Source organism: Aquarana catesbeiana, linkage group LG08, assembly GCF_042186555.1.
Source record: "Aquarana catesbeiana isolate 2022-GZ linkage group LG08, ASM4218655v1, whole genome shotgun sequence".
In the NCBI taxonomy this organism is placed as follows: domain Eukaryota; kingdom Metazoa; phylum Chordata; class Amphibia; order Anura; family Ranidae; genus Aquarana; species Aquarana catesbeiana.
The window spans coordinates 254349444-254370669 of NC_133331.1; the positions used below are offsets into that span (position 1 = coordinate 254349444).

Here is a 21226-nt window from a genome sequence, read left to right on the forward strand (position 1 = left end):
ATATGCACATAATGTGGACTAGATCTCTCTACCTAGCCCGTAAACTTATCCTACAAAAATGGACAGTTAAGGATCCACCAACCCATAAACAGTGGTGTAATAAAATAAACTATATATTAAAAAATGAAAGATTAACATATAAACATAGAGGAGTCCCCCAGAAATTTTGTAAAATCTGGCATTACTGGATTGATTTGAGTAATTTGCTGTATGATGGCTTATGTGGAGGGGTTGGTGGGGGGGGGGGGGTTGAGAACGAGGAGATTGATCTTGATCTTGATCTATAACATATTAAGATGATGGGAGTTGAACAAAGTAAAACCAATTGGAAATTAATGTGAGGTGTATGTTTATTGTTGGTGTGTGGTTAGTTATATATGAGTTTTCAATTTTTTTTGTATTTGTTTGTTTCTTAGTGTGACTATGTTTATATTATGAAATGAAACGATGGTAAATTCTTTTTTAAGTTGTTAATTTGTATAAAAAATATCTTTTCCCTATTTATATTGAGCAAGCATTATAAAAATAAAAAAAGATTTGATACAAAAAAAAAAAAAAAAACGAGTCACATGACACCAGGGAGAGATTGGGCCCAATTTAGACATTTTCACTTATGGATGTACTCACTTTTGTTGCCAGCGGTTTAGACATTAATGGCTGTGTGTTGAGTTATTTTGAGGGGACAGCAAATTTACACTGTTATACAAGCTATATACTCACTACTTTACATTGTAGCAAAGTGTAATTTCTTCCGTGTTGTCACATGAAAAGAATTAAATATTTACAAAGATGTGAGGGGCGTACTCACTTTTGTGGGATACTGTAGATGTCTGGGCATTTTACAGCTTAGATACCTCATAGTAGAGTCGAGCCCTAGTTAATGTATTTTATTTTAGCTTTCTAATGAACGGACTTGCCTACACATCGATCACACCAAAGTCTGACGGATTTGTACGTGATGAAGTACAACCGGACTAAGATAAGGAAGTTGATAGCCAGTAGCCAATAGCTGCCCTAGCGTCGGTTTTCGTCTGTCGGACTAGCATACAGATGAGCGGATTTTTCGACCGGACTCGAGTCCGTCGGAAAGATTTGAAACATGTTCTAAATCTAAAGTCCGTCAGATTTTCGACACAAAAAGTCAGCTGAAGGTCCAATGAAGCCCACACACAGTCGGATTGTCCGTCGGACTCGGTCCGTCGGACCAGTCCGGTCGAAAAGTCCGCTCGTGTGTACGCGGCATAAGAGTGTCTTAGCTAGATTTACACCTAAAATTATTGATGCAAAGTGTCTTTTCCCATCGCTCTTTCAACAGTATGTTTTTGTCATTCTTTTAATATTTTTTTCTGTATTACTGTACAGTTATTACAAAATCCAGATGCCCAACATTTCTTTTGACTTTTCACTCTATGGATTTATTTTTATTAATTATTACCAGGTTGCTATTACAGCTATTAGAATGCATTTTGCTTTTCTTTTTATTGTTGTCGGACCTTCTTCAACATACTTCAACATTAAACCCATTAAACAACATTAAATCCAGGAAGTTAACCCATGAAGTACTTAAAATGTAGCACTGGAGAGAAGATTTCTACAGTATGCAGAAGTCAGTACGATACATTCCATGTGACTGAAGCTGTAGCTAAAAACCATCAGTGTTAAACTATAGAGAGGGGTGCTCTGCCCCATTTTTATGTAATTTTACTGTGTCATATTGAAGTGCTTCAGGTTATTATTTTTCAATAATATGGAGGCTTTGTGTCACTAGATTTTTGTTTTATTATGAAATTTTTGTGTCTCCCTCTGTCATCCTCTCCTACTTAGTGCTAATTAATTTAGCCCTATCTAGACCCTCCCTGTTTCTTCCATGTTCCCTCAGTCAGTGTTAGTACTTCGCAGAGACAGGGCTTAGGAAAGTCATTGTCTTTTTACACTTTAAAAGACTGAAAAAATATCCTCTGTACTCCGGTTAGCTGAAGAAAATTTGCACGGGATTCAACTTCTGTGGCTTATTGAAGGGCTAATAAGCCTGTGGATGGTGCTTAGTCAGAGTCAAAGGAGGTATGGTAATGAATAAAGTGGCATTTGAAACAGAACAAGGGGCATTTTTTTTAGCTTTTTATTATCTGTGCCTAGGCTGGACTTAACATTTAAAAATTTATAGCAGGACCGCATTGAGCATGTTAAAGTGTTACTAAACCCATGCATTCACTATATCTGGTCTTTCACAGTACACCGAACATGGAAATGCAAATGTTTTAGTAAATATAAACTGATAAATACCTTTTTATATCAGCAGTACAGTATATAGCAGTCTTGTGAATTGAATCAGTGCGTGGTGAAAGCTTGAAGGAGGCGTTTTCATTTCTCCCACGATTGTCCTATCAGGCTTCAGAACCCCTAAGCCTCTGTCTGGACAGAGCTGAATGGCCCTGTGCTGATCACATGCAATCTCCCAAGAAACTCTCTAGCAATACACATTAAACTGAACATGCGCAGCCTGACTCCATAGACTCAGTAAATATCAGCTTATTTTTTGGAGTCAGTGGAAGAAGGAGATGATCAGAGAAGACAGGATCGAACAGCCTTTTTACACAATGGGTAGCAGAACTTAGTAAGTTCCTATGTAGATCCACAGGGAGTATAACAAGCTTGCTTTACTACATATACAGACTGATTTTACTTGTGGGTTTAGTAACACTTTATGCATTCTGCCATCCCCAATGTATTGGTTTTGCATTTAAAAAAAGGAAAAGTAATTGCATCAGGTCTTAGACACAAAACTCTTTCGTCCAGCTCCCATATCTGTGCCATTGTTTAAACCCACCTGCAATGAGGGACGACATATCACAGTGGAGAAGTCTGGCCACTGGTCAACCAGGACCTCTAGTCTGAATGCATTGCCGGTTAACACATGCTGCAGTCCTCCGCATACCTACATGATCAACACAAAGAGAAAATCAAAAAACTAACATGTTCAAGTGAAGTTCACCTCTAAATAGTAGTAAGCAAAGCTGCCTTGAATCGGTTTTGCAAATCTTGCTCAAAGTTCACAAATGTGTTGGCATACCACACTAAAGTCTATGAGGGTGAATGTTATTCAGTTCTGTTCCCTTGTAGGTTTAGTAAGCAAGCTATTGGTAAACAAATAGTTTGGAAATCCAAGTACTGTCAAGAGGGGACATACCAATGCTATTTCTTCAAATATTGTCCCTTGTGACTTAGCAGATCAGGGAAAAGGCACATTATTATAAGTTGCTCATATTTCTGTCTGAGAACCTGCAAACTAACCAAAAGTCAGTTTTTGTGAATCCTGGGGGGGGTTCACAGTGAATTCAAACCTCATCCTACTTACCTTTAGAGACTGCGGAAAGCTGTGGGTTAGAAGTGTTCTCAGGGCAGTAAGCTTTGAGGAGCAAGTTAGCACAGACATTCTGTGGAAGGAAAAAGGTATGATGAAAAACAGAGAAAGGCTGATATAAAAAAAGGTGGCAAGCGAACCCCATCCCAGAATGTTCTGATTTATGACAAAGGAGGGTCTGTGCTGAGAGGTAACAGGGCTTCCCACAATACAGTTTAAAATTATATTCCATAGAGTTAAGTTTACAAAGTTACATAATTAAAACCTAACTTCAGAAGTTTTTTGTCTGAGTAGGGAAGAATTCCATTTTGTGTTGGTTTTTTATTTCCCTCTGTGACACCATTGGAAAGGGTTTTCGCTCACTTTCTGTCCTAAATGTTTTCAACTAAAGAGGACCTAGACTGTGGAAGCTGTGGTAAAATGAGACAAGCAATCTACAAAGGACTGAGCACCAGTGTTGCCTGTGATCTCCCTGCAGCTGATCTTTACTGATGTAGGCAAAGTTGGTAGTAAAACTAGAGTACCTAAAGCTGGCCATATATAATTCAGTTTTTTTTTCCATCTAGCAGCTCACATGACTGGTTTGCAATTGTCGTCCAGGGGTTTTCTCATAGGTTAATTATTATTGCTGAATCTTGGCTTTGATCTTCACATGAATGGGCTATTAATATCCCTGGCTATACTCTCTTTTGGAAAGACAGGGTAATATGGAGGGGTGATGAAGTCTGTCTCTATGTAAGAAATGATCTCAAAGCGTGTGTGAAAGACAACCTAGTTGATGGAGAGTGTGATGAGTTTGAAGCATTATAGGTAAAACTGTACATGGGTGTGCGTGCTACAAAGGTTATTATTGGAGTTTGTTATAGATCTCCCAGTGACAATGAGGAGGTGGAGACTCATTTCCTTGCACAGACAGAAAGGGCTGCAAGGGCTGGGACAGTCATAATAATGTGGGATTTCAACTATCTGGAAATTGACTGGAGTAATGGCACTGCTGGAACAGGTAAAGGGCAAAAATTAAAAAACCTATAACAAAACGAAAAAACTTTATGGTCCAGTTTGAGGCCACTACTAGGAAAGATGCTCTGCTGGACCTGGTAATCTCAAACTATGCAGACCTTATTACCAATTTTCATATAAAAGAACATCTGGGTAGCAGTGACCATAACATGATTTCATTTAATGTTAGCTGTAAGCAAAAACTCATACTGGAAATATAAATACACTTTAAGAGAGCAAGGATGAGGGCTGCTCTCAAAGACTTATGCCCCGTACACACGGTCGGACTTTGTTCGGACATTCCGACAACAAAATCCTAGGATTTTTTCCAACGGATGTTGGCTCAAACTTGTCTTGCATACACACGGTCACATAAAGTTGTCAGAAAATCCGATCGTTCTGAACGCGGTGACGTAAAACACGTATGTCGGGACTATAAACGGGGCAGTGGCCAATAGCTTTCGTCTCTTTATTTATTCTGAGCATGCGTGGCACTTTGTCCGTCGGATTTGTGTACACACGATCGGAATTTCCGACAACTTTTGTTTTGTTGTCGGATTTTGTTGTCGGAAAATTTTATATCCTGCTCCCAAACTTTGTGTGTCGGAAAATCCGATGGAAAATGTGTGATGGAGCCTACACACGGTCGGAATTTCCAACAACAAGGTCCTATCACACATTTTCCGTCGGAAAATCCGACCGTGTGTATGGGACATTAGACTGGAAGAGAATATTGGCATAGATGAACACAGAACAAAACTGTGAATTCCTAAAAAAAGACTGTATGCGAACTCACTGCAAAGTATATTCCCATGGGCAATACGTTTAACTGCTTGATGAAAGATGGCTACAGCGCAGACCTGTGGTGGCCAAGTTCTTGCGACTTTTTTTTTCTTTATGCTGTCAGCATGAAGAAAGAATAAAGCCGGTAACTGGCTTCTGACATTGGCACTCTAAATTCCCTCCAGTGCTGCAAATCCATGTCCACCAATGCCATCTATCAGTGCCCATCAGTACCACATATCAGTGCTGCCAATCAGTGCCCATCAGTGCCTCATGATCAGTGCCCACCAGTGTCGCCTATCAGTGCCCCCTCTCCGTGCCACCTATCAGTGCCCATCAGTGCCAGCAATCAGTGTGGCCTCATCAGTGCTTCCTGATCAGTGCCCACCAGTGCCGCCTCATTGGTGCTCATCAGTGCCATCTATCAGTGCCTATCAGTGCAGCCTTTTAGTGTCCATCAGTGCCACCTCACCAGTGCCCATCAGTGAAGGAGAAAAATTACCTGTTTCCAAAATTTTATAACAAAATATGAAAAACATTTTTTTTCAAAATTGTTGGTCTTTTTTTGTTTAACAAAAATAAAAAAACAATGGGGATTAAATAACACCAATAGAAATCTCTATTTGTGTGAAAAAATAAAAATCTCATTTGGCTACAGTGTTGCATGACCGTACAATTATCATTCAAAGTGTTCGAGCGCTGAAAGCTGGAAATTGGCCTGGGCAGGAAGGGGGTATAAGTGCCCAGTAAGCAAGCGAATAAAAGGGTTAAAAATGAAACCTATGTGGCTCACGGTCAAAGTTTAAAAAGCTATAAATAATAAGAAAAGAGCTTTTAAAAAATAGAAATGAAGGAACACTATAATCTTTTAAATGTTACAAAGAATATAACTGAATATGTAAAAAGGAAATCAAGGATGCAAAAATTCAAAACGAACGACAGATTAAAAGATAGTAGGACATACCCCCCAAAAAATTCTTCAAATACATTAATAGTAAAAGGGTCAGGTCTGAGCATGTAGGCCCTTTACAAAATAATTTGGAGTGGGTGACTGGGGACAAAAAGAAGGCAAATTTCTTAAATACTTTTTTCAGTTCCGGTTATACAAAGGAGCATGAGGTGCTCATGTCCATAATGGGGATGATATTGACACAGCCCCAAATGATCCACAATGGTTTAAAAGTGATATGGTCCATAAATATTTAGACAGAATAAAGGTGGATAAAGCACCTGGACCAAATGGCATCCACCCACGGGTCCTAAAATAATTGAGCGGTGTCATTTTGTAATGGAAATTTGTAAGTTCTGTATATAATTGTATTCTATTTTGTATGTATCGCACATTGCCCTCACTGTGCACACAGCACTAATAATGTTTTCAGTACATGTTTACATTCTTTTGAGTCCTGATTAGAATTAGCCTGCCTATGTAACGCCCCTTGTTACCATAAACGTACAATTGTAATATTAATGTCATACCTACGTAATCATGTTCATAAAAACCTTCAATTGCGTCATAATAAAGCAGAACAGCTATTTGGAAAGATGCTGAGCGTATCTTTTGTGTCTGTTCCCTACTGCAGTAGTTATTATTAATTTGGAACCACTAATCAATATGAGGATAGGAGTTGCCTATCATCAATTTAACCGAGTCAGCATGGCGAGCTTTGCCTTAGGAGGGGATTCCAGGTGACCCTGAGTATCCGAAACAAGGAGCTTGAGACGATCCGGGAATTTCTGATAATCAGCCGGCTGAGGTAAGCCTTTTGCTTACATTTGAGTTATCAGACTTCCTTGATCGGTAAGGCATTTTCAGGACAAAGGGTACCAATGTTACTCCCCTTAATCGAACTGTATTGATTGGTGGTTATATGTTATGTTGTCCCTGTCTATTGTCCATTGGAGTGTTTTAGATAAGAAAGGGAAGAATAGTGCTGTTCACAGGTATATGTAGTAAATCTGCTAGAAAAGGTAGTTTAGAGGCAAGAGGGTATAGGCACACGTAGAGAAGCAAGAATACTGGCCAGTCATTATGGGCATCGAATTAAGTAAGGGAATGAAGGGTAAGAGACCCTCAAAAATGCCCAGCGCAAGAGGAGCGCTATATATGAACCTAAGGTGCGGTTCTGCCTATACTGAGCCCCTAGATTAATGGTTAGAGTGGACATGGATCCACAATGGGTAACTGGGTTACCAAAGGCCATAGGGACTAAGAATCATGCAGAGTAAACAACTAGAGAAACAGCTACCTATGTGAGCAGGATGGATCAAGGGTGACATTAACACTAGACAGAAAGGGACATTTTCATGTTAAGTTGTGGGATGAATTTGGGGTCAGGCACTACAACTAGTAAAAGTCAGAGAAACAGAGAAATGAGAGGTAAAACAGAATACTTTATATGTTGTCAGAGAGGGAAGATGGGATGAGCACTCTGGCTGCCTATCTGATCATAGAAGCTAGATATAAAAGATATCTGAACAAAATAAGGAATGCAGAATTTATGCAGGGAAATATTAAAGAGTTAAAAGAAAGTGAGAGAATGATATGCATGTGTTGTGTACAAATGGGAAAATGTAAGCGATTTTATAGAGATATTGGTGTATGTGTGTGCGAATGCTGGGACCTTTAGTTCTATTGCTTGTGTGTGTCATGTACGCAGATGTGACCCCCTCCTTTGTGCTCTCCTGAAAGAATGTCCCTGAGAGGTCAGTGATAAGCTGGAAGGACACCATGCCAATTCCAGTTTTTTAGACAAAACATGTGCCGGGTTAACGAATCTAATGGTAAACAATGTGATCACAATTATTTTTTGAATCTGTTTTCTAAACATGGTAAAATGAAGGTTACATTTAACCGTGTATTACACAAATTGAATATCCTTTGATAGTGGAAACAGTGCATTTAAAAAAGGGAAATTAAGTAATAATGAGTATTCATTTCTAATATGAGTTTAACAATTTTATTAATAATATAGATATGTTGAAACTGGTTTAGACAACCTTTGGTTGGAAATGAAATTCAGGTTAATGGGGAAATGTGTAAAAATTGGATTAGTTTAGATTAAGATAACAATTTTGTGATTTTACATTTATTCAATAAGCCCTTATTGAGAGAAAACGATTAAGATGAGGTTGTTATTTGGAATAAAGCTGCCACAATATTTAACAAAGCCAAGATGAATGGGATACATAAGAAGTTTTTCTACAAAAATGAAATTTCAAGGTTCTTGATAATAACTTGATGTGCGGTCCATGATGTGAGAGTAATAATAAATAGAATTTAAATATAACAGACCCATCACATCAAGTCCACACACCCTGTTAGGATAGATGCCATCTGCAGCCAGTTTGTTTTTTAGTTTTTGATGCTTTCTGGTCCATCATACAGATTCTTGGTCCTTTTGTTTTTATTTATTTTTATTTTTGAAATCCAAAGCAGAATGTGTGGATTGTGAAATGATGTGCCCCTTTTTCTTGTAAGTACAGTGGTATAAGCAGAAGAATATTTTGGATTTATGGGCATCTCTCCATGACCGCAGGGTATTGTTATCATTTATTATAATATTGCCAGGAAGAAGTTGTCTTTTGAAACATGAAACTGGAGTTCTTACACAAATAGCATGATAGAAAACAAGCCATTGTAATATATTTATGCAAGCTGGACCCAGTAATGAAGGGTTCACCCCGATATATCAGAGCTGTAGCTTTTATGCAAAGGTGCTATTAGACAAAGTTAGATATTGTTTTGGTCAAACATTTAATTTTTAATGGTCCGACATTCTGTGCAGCAAATATACAGCTAACTAAATGTTTGTCTAATGAAAGGTTTAAAATATGAGTTTGTTTATGTACAAATATAACAATGAAAAATGCGTACATTTGAATCCAGCCACCTTATTGCCTCTATTGGAGGAGGCTGGAGACAAAGGAAGACACACGTGTTAAATTGATGTAGGAATCGGCTGCTGTGAGCCCAGTGCAGGACACACTCCCTGAAGACCCAGATATTAAATTTTTTGTAGATTTGAGTATGCAGTTTATCACCCAGAAGGATACTCTGTATTCAAAGTCATTAGATCCTTTTTCCCCAGCTCAAGAAGCAGAGCTCCATGTTTTAGCAAAGCCTGTGAGCTATAAAAAGAGTGTATATTTATATAGATAGTCAAGATATAGAGAGCTTTTGGTTCCATTTAAAGGGCCAGAAGTTTGTTTTTACTTCGGCAGGTAAACCAACCAAGCATGCCAAGTTAATTTGATCGGCTATTTTCAGCCTTCCAGGTTCTTGCTGAGGTAGCCATATTAACTTTAGAACTCACACATGGAAGCAGACCATGTGACTAAGGATGCTGCATTTACAGCCCCGGACACTTGATGGGTCTGTGCAACTCACAGATTCCACCCCAGTTCTGGCCCAGTATAGCTGGTATTAATAATTCAACTTTAAGGACCCCAGAACGAGAAGAACAAGTGGTCCACAGGGGGCAACTTCTTATGAAACAGGACTTTGGAAAAGGTGATCATTTATGTCTGCCAGCCACTCTTTTCCCTCCAGCTTGACACATGGACCGTGTCATCAGTCACAAGAAGTTATGGCTGCCTTAGTAAATGAGCATGGGATAGAGCCAGGGTTCCCCACAGTTGTTTTTATAACATACCACTTCTTGTTTTACCTGTTACCAAAGGTGATACCAAAAGCTGAACATCCCTCCCAGAGATTACAAAAAAGATATATCCAGATGCCCAAGTTAGGATCTTACGCATTTTGTCTGTATGGACATGTTTTTTGGATGTCCAGTGGCAAATGCTACTGCAAAGGCCACAGTAAAAAAGTGTTATCAGAAGTAGTTTGTAAGTACAGAGTGCCAGAAAGTACAGAGAGTAACAGAGGAAATCATTTTTTATAGGAGAGTCCTTACTAGAAGTTTTGAGGTTTTATTTTTACACCCCCCGCTGTCTACAATGTAGTGGACAAAGTAGAGTAAGAAACTAGAAAACTTTTGCCTGAATGTTTTCTTATATTTTATGAAGCCCCTAAGGGGGATGTTGGACTCTCTCCCTATGGGATTTGGTTTGGGAGTGTGTTACTCACTTGCTTATATTTTGTCTCAGCAGCTGAAGTCCTCCATTCAGATCTCACAGAGAATGTTGCTGATCTTTTAAGGTTTTTTGACAAACTCATTTATGTGTTTTCTCCCCAATTCCAGATCCTAAAAGTTTGGAAGGATCTAAAACTAAAGCCAGGTGACTTGTGGATTGTTAAGAGACATTTATATATATAAGGAAATGTTTGGAGACTCAATACAGCATCTATTTCATGTACAGTTTTTGCAAAATTTGAAGGAAAAGTCACCTGGATCCACACCAGACACTGCAAAAATGACTAAATTAATGAAATCTCTGTGTTTGATTTGTTTCCCTCTTGTGATCACAGTCTAGGGTACTTTTTGATTCAATTACTTTAATTGTAAGGGATATTAATATATATATATATATATATATATATATATATATATATATATATATATTTGAAAAGTAGTTCAGCCATGTTGAAGTCATATTTGTCTTTTGTACGTCTTCCATTTTATGTAGAATTGTCTGTGTTTACATATGCTGATAAGTCAGCATGCCAACAATTCAGCTAGAAGGCCATTCTGGCCACAGGAGTGTACAGCCAGTACTCTGTAAATATGTCTTATCAATCATTTGTTTTTCACAATGAAAAGTCATTTGGTAATGAAAAAGTTGCTCAGCTATTATTTTCTCCACAATGGAGTTTTTGCCTCTTTGGCCAGGACTACCTTCACCTAAGTGTGTGGAGGTTCCAGGTTAAAGGTGATAGCAGGTATGGTTAGTGATCAAAATATTGATCAAAAGAGGGGAGACTGTAATGGAAATTTGTAAGTTCTGTATATAATTGTATTCTATTTTGTATGTATCGCACATTGCCCTCACTGTGCACACAGCACTAATAATGTTTTCAGTACATGTTTACATTCTTTTGAGTCCTGATTAGAATTAGCCTGCCTATGTAACGCCCCTTGTTACCATAAACGTACAATTGTAATATTAATGTCATACCTACGTAATCATGTTCATAAAAACCTTCAATTGCGTCATAATAAAGCAGAACAGTTATTTGGAAAGATGCTGAGCGTATCTTTTGTGTCTGTTCCCTACTGCAGTAGTTATTATTAATTTGGAACCACTAATCAATATGAGGATAGGAGTTGCCTATCATCAATTTAACCGAGTCAATTTCAAAGCCATTGTTTCTAATATTTAGGGATTCTTTAATGACTGGAATAGTACCACTGGATTGGCATAGGGCCAATGTGTAATTAAAAAGGGATCAAAGTCTTTATCAAGTAACTATAGACCTGTTAGTTTAACTACTTCAATACCAGGCACTTACACCCCCTTCCCGCCCAAGCCAATTTTCAGCTTTCAGCACTGTCGCTTTTATATTGTTCCCACAAATAGATTATTTTGGTGGTATTTGATCACCTCTGGGGTTTTTATTTTTTGCTAAACAAATAAAAAAAACAAAAATTTTGGAAAAAAAAATAGTTTTTCTTTTGTTTCTGTTAAAATTTTTTGTAAATAAGTAAGTTTTCTCCTTCACTGATGGGCACTGATAAGGCGGCACTGATGAGGTGGCACTGATAGGCGGCACCAATGGGCACTGGTAGACGGCACTGATATGCAGCACTGATGGGCATTGATAGGCGGCACTGATGGGCACTAATGGATGGCACTGATAGATGACATTGATGGGCACTGAAAGGCTGCACTGATGGGTATTTATGGGTGGCACTGATAGGTGGCACTGCTAGGCACTGATGGGCACTGATATGTGGCTCCGATGGGCACTGATATGCGGCACTGATAGATGGCATTAATAGGCATCACTGATGGCACTGGCACTGACAGGCATTGGAGATGGGCACTGACTGACAGCTGCCTGAGCACTGATTGGCATTTCCCTGGTGGTCTAGGGTGGCATACCTGGTGGTCCAGTGTGGTGGCAATCCCTGGTGGTCCTGGCGGCACCCTGGTGGTCCTGGGTGGGCATCCGAGGGGGGCTGCACTGATAAACAATCAGCACAGACCCCCCTGTCAGGAGAGCAGCCGATCGGCTCTCCTCTACTCACGTCTGTCAGACGTGAGTGAGAAAAAGCCGATCAACGGCTCTTTCTGTTTACATCGTGATCAGCCGTGATTGGACACAGCTGATCACGTGGTAAAGATCCTCCGTCAGAGTCTGTTTACCGAGATCGGTGTAGCGGTGTGTTAGACTGACACACCACACCACCGATCGCCGCGATGCGTGCCCCCACGGGCGTGCGAGAGTGGTCGTTCTGGAGGGCCGTCCTTTGACGTCCACCCTGAACAAGAGCCACGCCGCCCAGCCGTCATTTGATGGCTAGAGGGCAGGAAGTGGTTAACTTCTATAGTCGGAAAGATAATGGAGACTTTAATAAAAGACCACATAGATGACTTCTTGCTAGAAAAAAATAGTTTAAGCAACAGACACCTTGGATTCATGAAAGACAGAAGTTGTCAGACAAATCTGATATGAGGAGGCAAGTAAAACCTTGGACAGAGTGGCGGCTGTGGATGTGGTATACTTGGATACTTTGAAAAGTATTTGACACAGCTCCCCACACATGGATAATGTGTAAGGTAAAGTCTACAGGCTTGGAAATATCAGTTTGTAAATGGATAGAAGGGTAACAGCGCAAATACAGTGCACGCAGAGTAATCACAACTAGGGGAGGTCCCTGTGTCCAGGTCCAGTCCCTGTGCAAGGCTGTGTAATGGTCTGGTCGGTCAGCGCGTCTTGTGGCCACCAGGAAGAGGCCGGAACCGGTGTGGAACGCTTGTAGGTGACGTCACAATTGTGCACATTTGTGGGTATTGTGTGTGTGTGTACACATATATATATATATATGTGTTTTTATATATGATATAATATAACATATACAGAATAATCCTTTTTGTGTATATGTATGTGTGTGTGTGTGTGTATATATATATATATATATATATATATATATATACACACACATACAGTATCTCACAAAAGTCATGCGACAACACTGAAGAAATGACACTTTGCTACAATGTAAAGTAGTGAGTGTACAGCTTGTATAACAGTGTAAATTTTCTGTCCCCTCCAAATAACTCCACGCACAGCCATTAATGTCTAAACCATTGGCAACCAAAGTGAGTACACCCCTAAGTGAAAATGTCCAAACTGAGCCCAATTAGCCATTTTCCCTCCCCGGTGTCATGTGACTCATTAGTGTTACAAGGTCTTAAGCTGGCCATACACCTATAGATTATCTGCAGATTTTCTATGGTTAGATAGAAAATGTGCAACAGATCTCTCCATGTTCGCTAAACTGTGTGGATGGAGGAATCTCCCACTTTTTCCATCTAACCATAGAAAATCTGCAGATAATCTATAGGTGTATGGCCAGCCTTAGGTGTGAATGGGGAGCAGGTGTGTTAAATTTGGTGTTATCGTTCTCACTCTCTCATACTGGTCACTGGAAGTTCAACATGGCACCTCATGGCAAAGAACTCTCTGAGGATCTGAAAAAAAGAATGGTTACTCTACATAAAGATGGCCTAGGCTATAGGAAGATTGCCAAGACCCAGAAACTGAGCTGCAGCACGGTGACCAAGACCATACAGCGGTTTAACAGGACAGGTTCCACTCAGAACAGGCCGTGCCATTGTCGACCAAAGAAGTTGAGTGCACATGCTCAGCGTCATATCCAGAGATTGTCTTTGGAAAATAGATGTATGAGTGCTGTCAGCATTGCTGCAGAGGTTGAAGGGGTGGGGGGGTCAGCCTGTCATTGGGTTGCGCAGCTTTGCAGGTGTGACAGTGAAGAGCCCGGACCTGTCAGCCATCCGCTGTCATCCCCCCTCCGATGTGTCCGGACTGGACGGAGCCGCCGCGCTGCTCACAGTACCTACCGCCCTGCCCGCTCAGCCGGATCTGCTTTGAGTACCCTCCACTGACATCTTCGATGCTATAGGAAGTTGGGTCGGTGAGTGCTGCCCTCCCTTCATCATCCTCAGCTGTTGGGAACCACAAGCTTTTCCCCCCGCTCCACTACAAGCCTGTTAGACTCCCAAGTCGTTGGCTGGGAGTCCACTATTGCTGGTAAGGGTATTTATGCCTATCCCTTTCATATAGATGTCTGATACCTTCTTTTGTGGATGCCATCCTCGGATCTTATGTTCCCTCATCACCAACCCTGGCGGCTGTTGGTGTCACCAACCCTGGCGGCAGGTGTGACAGTGAAGAGCCCGGACCTGTCAGCCACCCGCTGTCATCCCCCCTCCGATGTGTCCGGACTGGACGGAGCCGCCGCGCTGCTCACAGTACCTACCGCCCTGCCCGCTCAGCCGGATCTGCTTTGAGTACCCTCCACTGACATCTTCGATGCTATAGGAAGTTGGGTCGGTGAGTGTTGCCATCCCTTCATCATCCTCAGCTGTTGGGAACCACGAGCTTTTCCCCCCGCTCCACTACAAGCCTGTTAGACTCCCAAGTCGTTGGCTGGGAGTCCACTATTGCTGGTAAGGGTATTTATGCCTATCCCTTTCATATAGATGTCTGATACCTTCTTTTGTGGATGCCATCCTCGGATCTTATGTTCCCTCATCACCAACCCTGGCGGCTGTTGGTCGTCCCTAATCGCATTATTTGGACTTTGAGTTATTAAGTTCAGGATGGACTATTAGTTTCATTAGAAGTTTATATGTTCACTATTTTTTATGCCAAATTTTTTTGTACCTTTTCACTACACGCTTAGTCTTATTTGCGTGCTAACACAATTTTGTGACGTTGAATATCATCACATTATTTTTGGTCCACTTATATAGAACCGCTCCTCCCCATTGGTGGGATCTGTAGTTCTTCCTTTTTCCCTTTTATTTACACTCATATTGTTTTGTCACTCTTTCACTTCAGGTGTTCATTAATAGTTTATATTTGATTTATTTATATGGTTCACTTATACACCTTCAGGCTTATATTGCCCATTTATTTCTGTTAGTGTCAACTAATAGTCCTTATACGATTCAGTTTCATTAATATACTTTGTTGCGCATATTGCCTTTCAGATAACATTCAGTTTGGCTTTGCCCAATAACGTACATTTTTTAGCGCCACACTTATTTTTATATCTTGTTTACAATTTGTCTGATTGTTGTGTTGGCTGCTCTGCCCTCTGGTTGGCGCACTATTATTTTGCATTTTCTCTTAGTATTCCAACATGATAACGACCCCAAACACACCTCCAAGATGACTACTGCCTTGCTGAAGAAGCTGAGGGCAAAGGTGATGGACTGGCCAAGCATGTCTCCAGACCTAAACCCTATTGAGCATCTGTGGGTCCTCCTCAAACGGAAGGTGGAGGAGTGTAAGGTCTCTAACATCCATATAAATGTCTCTAACATCCATCCTTATAAATGATATCAGGTTTGGGATTAAAAGTACCATTTCAGTGTTTGCAGATGACACCAAGCTATGCAGTGGAATAACGACCTTACAGGATGTCTCCAATTTACAAGCCAATCTCAATGCTCTGTTTAATTGGGCAACTATGTTGCAAATGAGGTTTAATGTTGATAAATGTAAAGTTATGGATTTGGGGGCTAAGAATATGCATGAATTATACAATAGGGGGAGTACAACTGCAGGAATCCATAGTGGAGCAGGATCTGGGGGTTTTAGTAGATCATAAGCTTAATAATAGCATGCAATGCCAAGCTGCGGTTTCCAAAGCGAGCAAAGTCCTTTCTTGTAGCTTAGCTATGAGGAAAGATTTGAGGAACTGAATTTATTCTCTCTTGAGAAGAGGAGAATAAGGGAGGATATATAGTTACATAGTTACATAGTAGGTGAGGTTGAAAAAAGACACAAGTCCATCAAGTCCAACCTACAGTATGTGTATGATTATATGTCAGTATTACATTGTATATACCTGTATGTTGCGGTCGTTCAGGTGCTTATCTAATAGTTTTTTGAAACTATCGATGCCCCCCGCTGAAACCACCGCTTGTGGAAGGGAAATCCACATCCTTGCTGCTCTTACAGTAAAGAATCCTATATGATCAATATGTACACTCACATATATAGGGGTCCATATACTGAACTTGGTGTTGAATTATTCATTTTAGGGTCATCACAGAGGACAAGGGTGCACTCTTTACGTCTAGAGGAAAAGAGATTTCATCTCTAAATACAGAAAGGTTTCTTCACAGTAAGAGCTGTGAAAATGTGGAATAGACTCCCTCAAGAGGTGGTTCTGGCCAGCTTAGTAGATTGCTCTAAAAAAGGCCTGGATTCTTTCCTAAAATGTTAAAAGTAAAAAAGTTAAAAGTAAAAAGCAGAGCTCAAACAACAAAAGACATATTAAGTGAAATGTGCAAAAAAAACAAAAATTATGCAAATACATAGATTAACCACTTGCCCACCGGGCGAATTCCAGCACTCCTCTCCTACATGTAAAAATCATAATTCCTTTGCTAGAAAATTACTCAGATCCCCAAACATTATATATATATTTTTAGCAAGCGGTCTTTTTTTGTCACACAATATTTGCACAGCAATTTTTTAAATGCGATTTTTTTTTGGAAAAAAAAAAAAAGACTTTCATGACATAAAAAACCCCCAAAACAGTAAAGTTAGCCCAATTTTTTTGTATAATGTGACAGATGATGATACGCCATGTAAATAGATACCTCACATGTCACGCTTTAAAATTGCGCACACTTGTGGTATGGCGCCAAACTTCAGTATTTAAAAATCTCCATAGGTGATGCTTTAATTTTTTTTTACAGGTTACATTTTTAGAGTTACAAAGGAAGTCTAGTGCTAGAATTATTGCTCTCACTCTAACTTTCGCGGTGATACCTCACGTGTGGTTTGAACGTTGTTTACATATGTGGGCGTGACCTACGTATACGTTCTCTGCTATGTGTGAACGAGGGCGTTTTAATTTTTTATTTTTATTGTTCATTTTATTAAATTTTTTTTATCTTTACACTTTCCCTTTAAAAAAAAATGACCACTTTTGTTCCTATTACAAGGAATGTAAACAACCCTTGTAAAGACTAAGATCAGAAAAAAAAATAACAATCCTAGCCTTTCCTTCTGAGTCCCGGTCTTTGTTTACTTCCAGCGGCCCAGACCTGACGTCATAACGTCGCGCCCTCTGAGAGTCATAGAGATTGCCGGGGACCATCTGTCCCTCAGAAATCTCTATGGCTAAATTCCACCGACAGTGGATTCCTTCTCCGGTTCGCCGATCGTATGGGCGACCCGTGAGAAGCACCGGTGGGCGATGGGAGGGGGGACGCCCCCTCCCGCTTCTTGTAAGAATGATCAAGCGGCTGAACTGTCAATGTAAACAGACAGATCCCTGTTCTGACAGGGAAGTAGAGAGAGATCTGCTGTTCCTAGTGATCAGGAACAGCGATCTCTCTTTACTCCCTGTCAGTACACCCCCCCACAGTTAGAAACACATCCCTAGGGAACACTTAACCCCTTGATTGCCCCCTAGTGTTAACCCCTTCCCTGCCAGTGACGTTTATACAGTAATCAGTGGCTATTTTTAGCTCTTATTGCTATATAAACGTCAATGGTTTCAAAAAATGTCAAAAGTGTCCGATCTATAATCAGCAATCCAGCTAAAAATCGCTGATCACCTTATGCTGGTGCCGGCCCTGGTCATAACAATGGTATTTAATGTCAAAATAATGACGTAAATGTACTGTGGGCGGTGTAAATAATTTTGTATCATCATATTCCTTATGTTAGAATCATGCTTTTTCGGAATTTGTTTTATATATTTGGATTTGTTTTGAATATTCGTTGATCTGATATGATTTGTATTTTCAGAAGTTATTTCAGAAGATTGCCTATATTCGTTTTAAAGTGTTAATTTATTATTTTTGGAAATTACTTATGCACTCTAAGTCATCCCTGCTAGTCCAACCCACAAAGAGAAATGGAATGAGCTGATTGGATAATATTGACTGGAGTAACAAAAGGAACAAAATTAATTTAAAATTATTTGTTATGTTATGATTAATAGATTCTGACGGATTTATCTCCATCCTACAGAAACACTATAAGTAGGAATCACCTTATGTAGCGATACCCCTGTATGAGCTGCTTAAGTTAGTTCAGTCCGTTACTCTGCCTCTCAACTCTAATAACAGCCTCAGCCCCCTCTGGCACACCTTGCAATAGTGTAAATGCAATGACCAATGAGAAAAATACACATGTTATGATAAATCACAGAAATTGTCATTACTGTAATATTTCTGTGGAAGAATAACAGACAGTAACAGTATACAGTCAGGTCCATAAATATTGGGACATCGACACAATTCTAATCTTTTTGGCTCTGTACACCACCACAATGGATTTGAAATTAAACGAACAAGATGTACTTTAACTGCAGACTTTCAGCTTTAATTCAAGGGTATTTACATCCAAATCAGGTGAACGGTGTAGGAATTACAACAGTTTGTATATGTGCCTCCCACTTTTTAAGGGACCAAAAGTAATGGGAGAATTGGCTGCTCAGTTGTTCCATGGCCAGGTGTGTGTTATTCCCTCATTATCCCATTTACAAGGAGCAGATACAAGGTCCAGAGTTCATTTCAAGTGTTCAAGTGTGCTATTTGCATTTGGAATCTGTTGCTGTCAACTCTCAATATGAGATCCAAAGAGCTGTCAGTGAAGCAAGCCATCATTAGGCTGAAAAAACAAAACAAACCCATCAGAGAGATAGGGGGCACTGCTGGGGACACCTGATGTAAGGGGGGGGGCACCGCTGGGAACACCTGATGTAAGGGGGGCACCGCTGGGGACATCTGATGTAAGGGGGGCACTGCTTGGGACACATGATGTAAGGGGGGCACCGCTTGGGACACCTGATGTAAGGGGGGCTCCGCTGGGGATATATGATGTAAGGGGGGGCTCCGCTGGGGACACCTGATGTAAGGAGGGGCTCTGCTGGGGATATATGATGTAAGGGGGGGCTCCGCTGGGGACACCCAGCGTCTGATGGTGTCTATGCATTCCAGACTTCAAGCTGTAATTGACTGCAAAGGATTTGCAACCAAGTATTAAAAAGTAAAAGTTTGATGGATGATTGTTAATCTATCCCATTACTTTTGGTCCCTTAAAAAGTGGGAGGCACATATACAAACTGTTGTAATTCCTACACGTTCACCTGATTTGGATGTAAATACCCTCAAATTAAAGCTAAAAGTCTGCAGTTAAAGCACATCTTGTTCATTTAATTTCAAATCCATTGTGGTGGTGTGTATAGAGCCAAAAAGATTTGAATTGTGTCGATGTCCCAATATTTATGGACCTGACTGTATACTGTAGCTAAGGGGAATAGCATATCATGCTTAGCGATCACCTCTACCTCTTTAAGCATCACATTATCAGCATTAGTCAACTCAATACCCGTATGATCATACTTCTCAGTAAGTTTCACATCACATTCAATTTTGACACTTGCCTCCCGACTGGACAGGGCACTGCAGTGAGGCAAGTCCTTTTCTTCACCAACAGTCGATCTCCCCTCTGGGATCACTTCCACTTCAGTGTAAGCAATCACATGGTCAGTCTTCCCCATGGCTTCAACAGCAACAGTCTTACAATTCCCTTTGGCAGGTGTTGAAAGCTTCAATTGAGGGCGTTGTCCCATCTTTGCTGTGCTTTTACCAGCTGATGCCCCCTCATGGACACGGGGCAACATTGCATCCTTCCTGGATTTTCCAACATCCCCATCAGGCAAAACAGATTTCCTGTTGCCAGGGGTAACAGTAGACCCATACACCTGGTCATACCCCTTGCAGGATGCCAGATATGATGCCCTCTTCTCTGGGCTGACCACTTCACCTAAGCAGCCATAAGATAACAGCACTGGGTTTCTTGTGCTCTCTGTCACCCCCTGCAGGCTGAACACAATTTTCACCACGGTTGCCAGGGGCAACAACAGACACTTTTGCACCAACATCTTCACTCAAAATTTTAGCCACATCTCCGCTGCAGCTCCTCCTTTCGGCAAACACACTTTCTCCAGTTGCTATGGGAGACCACATTCTCCACGCTGAATTTTTCCAGTGCTCCCTAGATTGGATTTCTCCTAGGAAATTGTCATAATCATCTCGGTTATGACCCATCCAGTGGTACACCTCTTGGTACTCCTCCGTCAGAAAAGGCTGCACCAACTCAACCCAGTGACCTTTGGGCCATCCTCTGTAGGAAGCAGTCATCACAAACTCACCCAAAAAGTCTTCAACATGTTCAAAAGGCAACATAGGCCGTATGAAGTCAGCAGCACAAATTTCTCTTTTGTTGTCACGGGCAACCGCAGCCATCTGCTCATTCCTTGCACTGAGTGATGGTTTCCCAAGCACAGATGCAGACTTTGGTGGACTCTCCATACTCATAGTCACCTGTGCACTCATTGCACAAGTGTTCTGCCAGGGACAACCCCAGCCCTCTTTCTCCTTGGCAAACTCTTTTCAGGCATGTATGGGGTTCGATCAGGCGGTAACAACCCCTCCAGCCACAGAGCTCTGTCTCTCATTTCAGCTATCCTTGCTTCTTGCTTTTAGGAGCTTTGATCGCCCCATCAGGGCTGCCATCAGGGGGGGTACAGGCATTACACATGTAAGGGGCCCGCATGTCCCCAGGGGCCCGGCCGGCGCATCCCCCCCGGTAATCAGAGCGTTGGTGGAGAGAGGAGGAGAGAACATGACACTATCACTTTTTCGGCAGCACCAGCGCGCCCCCCCCCACACTTATCAGCTGCTGGAGAGGGGAGAGAAGGAGAGAACATAGAGAGATGACACTTTTTCGCCAGCACCACCCCCCCACCCCACTCCTCGTTATCAGGCTGCTGGAGAGATGGGAGAACAAGAAAGAAGAGAAGACACTTTCACTTTCACTGCGGCCAGTGCTCTCTGCTCTGCTGATGGCTGCTGCAGGATTTGCACGGACTGTGATTGGGCAGGACAGGGACAGGG

General features: G+C 41.0%; 2 protein-coding genes across 3 annotated transcripts in view; both read right to left on the reverse strand.

The window, feature by feature from the left end:
* LOC141106335 (glycine N-acyltransferase-like protein 1) overlaps positions 1-3433 on the reverse strand; it is a 128592-nt gene extending 125159 nt beyond the window's left edge. Inside the window, exons 1-2 of the mRNA XM_073597026.1 lie at positions 3356-3433; positions 2828-2935 (exon numbers count right to left, since the gene is read on the reverse strand). Of these exons, the coding sequence (XP_073453127.1) occupies positions 2828-2935; positions 3356-3433 (186 nt within the window). The remainder of the gene's footprint in view (positions 1-2827; positions 2936-3355) is intronic.
* CENPQ (centromere protein Q) overlaps positions 1-21226 on the reverse strand; it is a 494148-nt gene that overhangs the window by 205446 nt on the left and 267476 nt on the right. The window lies entirely within an intron of this gene.